This window comes from Cebidichthys violaceus, unplaced genomic scaffold (assembly GCF_023349555.1).
Source record: "Cebidichthys violaceus isolate CVI_PGR_0920_01 unplaced genomic scaffold, fCebVio1.0.p SCAF_13, whole genome shotgun sequence".
NCBI lineage: Eukaryota > Metazoa > Chordata > Actinopteri > Perciformes > Stichaeidae > Cebidichthys > Cebidichthys violaceus.
This window is the reverse complement of record NW_027176296.1, coordinates 14,638,741-14,643,444: the sequence shown is the minus strand read 5'-3', so window position 1 is coordinate 14,643,444 and position 4,704 is coordinate 14,638,741. Positions and strand designations below refer to the sequence as shown.

The 4,704-nt window shown below is 43.5% G+C and overlaps 1 protein-coding gene and 2 non-coding genes across 3 annotated transcripts; all 3 read right to left on the bottom strand.

Annotated features, from left to right (window-relative positions):
* Window positions 1-1,426: 1,426 nt before the first annotated feature.
* im:7152348 (uncharacterized protein LOC559250 homolog) lies at window positions 1,427-3,526 on the bottom strand. The gene is made up of 4 exons (XM_068707177.1): window positions 3,363-3,526; window positions 2,467-2,984; window positions 1,931-2,035; window positions 1,427-1,838 (listed from the first exon to the last, which is right to left on the bottom strand). Exons 2-4 carry the CDS (start codon window positions 2,826-2,828, stop codon window positions 1,793-1,795), a joined length of 513 nt encoding a protein of 170 aa, XP_068563278.1. The 5' UTR covers window positions 2,829-2,984; window positions 3,363-3,526; the 3' UTR covers window positions 1,427-1,792.
* Window positions 3,527-3,797: 271 nt separating this feature from the next.
* Window positions 3,798-3,869, bottom strand: trnap-ugg (transfer RNA proline (anticodon UGG)). The gene has a single exon. It is a non-coding gene; the product is annotated as a tRNA-Pro (tRNA).
* A 455-nt stretch (window positions 3,870-4,324) lies between these two features.
* On the bottom strand, window positions 4,325-4,396 carry trnap-cgg (transfer RNA proline (anticodon CGG)). The gene has a single exon. It is a non-coding gene; the product is annotated as a tRNA-Pro (tRNA).
* Between the last annotated feature and the right edge of the window lie 308 nt (window positions 4,397-4,704).

Below are 4,704 nucleotides of genomic sequence, written 5' to 3'. Positions count from 1 at the left end.
AACTGTCTTGCACCATGTTTGTTGCAAAGACTGCCCACTGGAATTCCTCCCATGTGTTGCTGCGCCTGATCTGATAACCGACTCATTAGTCAGTCTGACCAGACCAACCTGCAGTGGTGGAATGTAACTCAGTACATTTACACAAATGCTCTACTGAAGTACAATTTTGAGGTACGAGTACTGAATGAGAGTATTTTTTTTTTTCATTTTGCATTCTACATCTGCTCTACTTTTCAGGGGGAAACTTCACTTTAGTCACTTTTCAGATTCATATTTTATAAATCAAACATTAACTGACAGCTACAGGGACTACTTTCCTGTATAGTAGTAGAATACTTTTACTTTGAATACATTTCTCTGATAATACTTGTGTGCTTTTATTTAGGTCAGCTTTTGAATACACAAGCCTGATTTGAAATGAAGTGTTTTTATATTGTAGTAAATGATCTGAGTAGTTCTTCCACACTGCCAACCCGCACGGGGGAGTTGTTTCCTGTTCTGTCTCAACCTTTAATCCCAGTGATCAAAACATACATTGCGAAACTGAAACTGGTGCTGCGCCACTTTCACAATCCCTCGTTGTTTTTGTTTGGTTCTCCGCAGGGTTGCTGCTCTCCTGCTGCAGTCAGCAGACAGCCCACACGGCCGATGCCAGTTCATTTACAAAGTTGGACGCAGCGTCCACGTCTGGCATCACGGAGGAGATGATGTCAGTCACTGGGATAATATTCAACCGTGGGAACACTTGTATGGTACTGAGAGTGAAAAATAACACCCCGTCAATCCAAATATGCTTCTCACAGGCTTACAGTTGAGACAAACCTGTTACAACTAGCGGCTACCAAACCAGCGTGACAACTAACGGATGTCTGGCTCCATCCAGCACGTGTCTCCAAACAGGCAAATAACAATGACCTCAACACGGCTGAGACGCCAAACACTGTAACACTTAGCGGTGACCTCGGGACGGGATTTAATTCTCTTCTTTTTTTTTTTTATCTCAGAATGGCGTTGTGCTGTATATTTTTGAACCTTTTAGGTGCACATAAGGTGACACAAAAGAATAAATGAAAGTAATGATCCAGTATTTTAATATCTGCCATGGTGGAAAACTTACCAGATGCTCATTGAATGGTGTTTTTTAATCTCCTTTCATGGCTGAATGAGCCTTTTGTGACAACGTCTTTGTTTGCTTATCGAGCCCACAAAAGTAATATTCACATTGTGCCGCTCAGAAATCTCCTACTGGCTTCACTTTATTTCAGTCACTTCAATACTTGACGTGTCCTAAATCATGCACACGGTAAAGTAGAGAATTGTCATGTCTTTGCTTTGAGCTCATGATTCTTTCATCTCCCAAAAGCCACATGGTATGATCAACATTAATTAGTGAGTAAATAAAAAAAAAACAGAGAGGGAAATTCTTTAAAAAATACCTTTATTAAATACTTTGTCAACTAGCTGTCATAAATAGAAGAACAATAAGTTATATTCAATGTTCAGCAGTGTATGCAAAAAGGGAACATCCTCAGGAGACCATCTGTTACGAGGGGTCCCGGGGTGTGAGTCCCACTGGGACAGCTGAACCAAATCCCACTGCACCAGCTGGGAGAATTAAGCCTAGAATAAATAATGGGGGAGACGGGGCACCTTTGGCTGGGGACAAAACAATGTCTTGACAGGAACACAAATGGATTCTCGGTCCTAACGGCCACGAGTCGAGTCTTCTAGTGGCGTCTGCCGTCATAGAATAGGAGGAGAACTGTCGCTTCATCTTCCATCCAGCTCTGTTTTAAACAGTGTCTTCAGTTGAAAGCCTGCGCCACGATTTCATTTCCCTTCAAAAACGAAACAAAAGAAACTATTAGTCCACACTTTCACTAAGCGTCTCTTTGTTGCTTCTGCCATTCAACACAAAGTCACAACTTACACATTACTGCCAGGAACAATCGTCTCTTGGTGTTTCTTTGTCAGACTGAACTTTCTGAAGAACGCAGGCAGCTTGAGCTTCGTTCTGGCAGAACGGGAGGAAGCACTGGAAAGCAAAAGTCCCCGAGTTAGACCGGATTTGAACTACAACACAAAAGGAGGCACTGCAGAGCTGAGGTGCTAATGAGAAGCTTTGTGGACAAAAGTGCAGCTTAACACCGACGTGTGCCTGAGTAGGTATGACTGGAATTTATCGAATCCAGGGTCCACTTCTTCAAATCCTTCAACGCTTGTTCTAAAGACATACGATTCTCAATTTCTTTTCTTTTTTTACTCTCAAAGCACTTCAAAACTAAAAACAAAGCTAAAATCATGGTAAACAACAAGAGGTCAAAGGTCATAAAGTTTTCAGTAGTTAGTAACTAGTAATACAAGTGCCCCCCCCCCCCCCCCCCAAAAAAAAATACAATAACAGCAAACCAGTATGAGTTTCTAGTCTTAATGTCCATGTATGTCTGTTTACACTGTCAAACCCACCATTCTGCCTGCAGCGAGGGTTGTTGTTTAGCCTCCATCCCTTCCTCCTGAGCTACTTGTTTCCGTCCATCTTCCTCCTCCTCCTCCTCCTCCTCCTCCTCTGCGTCCGCGTCCTCAGGTATCAGCTCCCACAGCTTGCTGTTGACCCACAGGGCTTCCTGCAGGCTGAGGCCGCGCCCTATGCAGGTCACTCGGCGACACAAAGGGCAGCCCACGGTGAGCAGCCCGCTCCTGGCCTGCGACATGGTCTCCAGGCACGGTGAGCAGAAGGTGTGTCTGCAGTGGAGCACCCGGGGGACCCTGTCCGTCCGCGAGAAGGCCAACAGGCAGACGCTGCACTCGCCGTCCTCACACAGAACCATGGTGAAGCTGACCGCAGAATGTGACGAGTTGACCCGCAGGACCCAGAGGTAGTTGAATGAGTGACCTGGATCCAGTCCCAAAGAAAACCACTCAACTACTGAGCAACTGATGATGAGGGCTTGTTGAAGTGGATGGTCCGTTCCCAGTTAGCTTCTCTATGTTAAAATGAAAAATTGTTTTTGCAAATGGTTATTCGATGTGCTGCTTGATAAAAATAAAAATTATACACCTTTTCATAGCAGTAATATTTGAAGATTTTGATTTTTAGCTAAATTGAATTGAAAATACATCCTACTTATTTTAATTTCCACAGATATCTCTCTGATAAGACTTCAGTGATATTGTTATTTAGGCCTAAATAAGTATATGTTGAGTAAAGTCAAAACCGGTTGCTGCTTTAAAGAAAGGAGTTGAATAATACAAAATATGGCAAACCATAACATAAACCAGTGTCCACTACTAAACATTATATCTGACTGAAAAAAGTTGAAAATAATAGCAATAACAAATGTATGTCAGTAAAGCTTACTTACAGTACAAGTGAAGACAGAACAGACTCAGCGCTCCTTCAGCCTTATTTCAGATTATTGTCCCATTGGAGTGTACAGCACAGCAGCGCTGCAGTGAATGGGGAGACGGGCTCGTCTGCCGCCTGTTAGGAGTGTCTGGTGTATTTGTGGGGGCGGAGAAAGAAGCGTCCCTCTCTTATCGCGGCCTAAAACCCTCACAGCACAACAGCTGGGGAAGCAGAGCGGTGGAGAGTCTCTTTTGTTTAGTGTTTAGTGTGACGGAGGGCAGGTGGGGAAACGGGTGCGTGAAATTGAACGAGGACTTGGAGGTAAACAGTGATGACGAACCTTGCTGGCTCCTCCCCTGTTATAAATGTGGATGTGGATTATTATACAAATTTAAGGGACAAAAGATTAAGATTAGATTAAGGGACAAAACACATACTTCTCTCAAAACGAGGGCTCGTCCGGGATTTGAACCCGGGACCTCTCGCACCCAAAGCGAGAATCATACCCCTAGACCAACGAGCCACGCTTACTTCAAAAATATTGGTAGCTATAAAACAGCAACTATAGTTATTAAATTATTATTAGTAGTTATGTTATATTGTCTTATGTATTTATTATGTATGGATCCATGCTGAGGCTTTCCTGGGCCCTAACGGTAACCTTATCCAATTTAAAACGTATAACACCCATGCAAAGTTTCTCTTTCAATGGTTATAACAGCCAACGTTAGGTTATACCTGCTCTACCTGCTAGGTAACATTAACATTACGGTAAAGCCCTGAGGGGTAACGGTATATGCTGTTGAAACAACATAATTCAATCTCTGAATTCAGCCACACACAACACGGCTGCTATAAAACGGAATTATAGTAGTGCTTGCAGTTAAAATACCGCTGACGCTTAACCGGTGCAGATTCGCTTTAGCACATAGCCAACGCTACAGACACTGGCAGCATTTGCCAGCGACCAAAATTATTGGGCTCGTCCGGGATTTGAACCCGGGACCTCTCGCACCCGAAGCGAGAATCATACCCCTAGACCAACGAGCCACGTGTTCATGGGAATCAGAACTACGCAATTTATTGGATCGACTACTCTGACTGTACTGTATAGCTCTGTAACGGATTGACTGTGATGTATAGCACTAGACACTTATTAATGTCATTCATATCAAAAGTTGGTTGTATTACATCAGGTGCGCGATAGAGGTGTTCAATTTACCTGAATGCAGAGCCCCATCTGACCAAAAGCTTATTATACACAATACAAAGAGCCGACACTTTGGACGTACAGCGTGCTGAGGTCACGGATTGGAGGCGGAGTTACCGCCTAACTTCAGGAAATCCAGTGAGTTTAG

What these genes read in the sequence shown, in the direction of transcription:
- im:7152348 (XM_068707177.1), bottom strand. Translation starts at nt 2,828, where the DNA reads ATGGTTCTGTGTGAGGACGGCGAGTGCAGCGTCTGCCTGTTGGCCTTC. An exon ending in CCCTCGCTGCAGGCAGAATG is followed by an intron (nt 2,036 to 2,466) that starts GTGGGTTTGACA and finishes TTTGCTTTCCAG; the next exon opens with TGCTTCCTCCCGTTCTGCCA. An exon ending in ATTGTTCCTGGCAGTAATGT is followed by an intron (nt 1,839 to 1,930) that starts GTAAGTTGTGAC and finishes TCGTTTTTGAAG; the next exon opens with GGAAATGAAATCGTGGCGCA.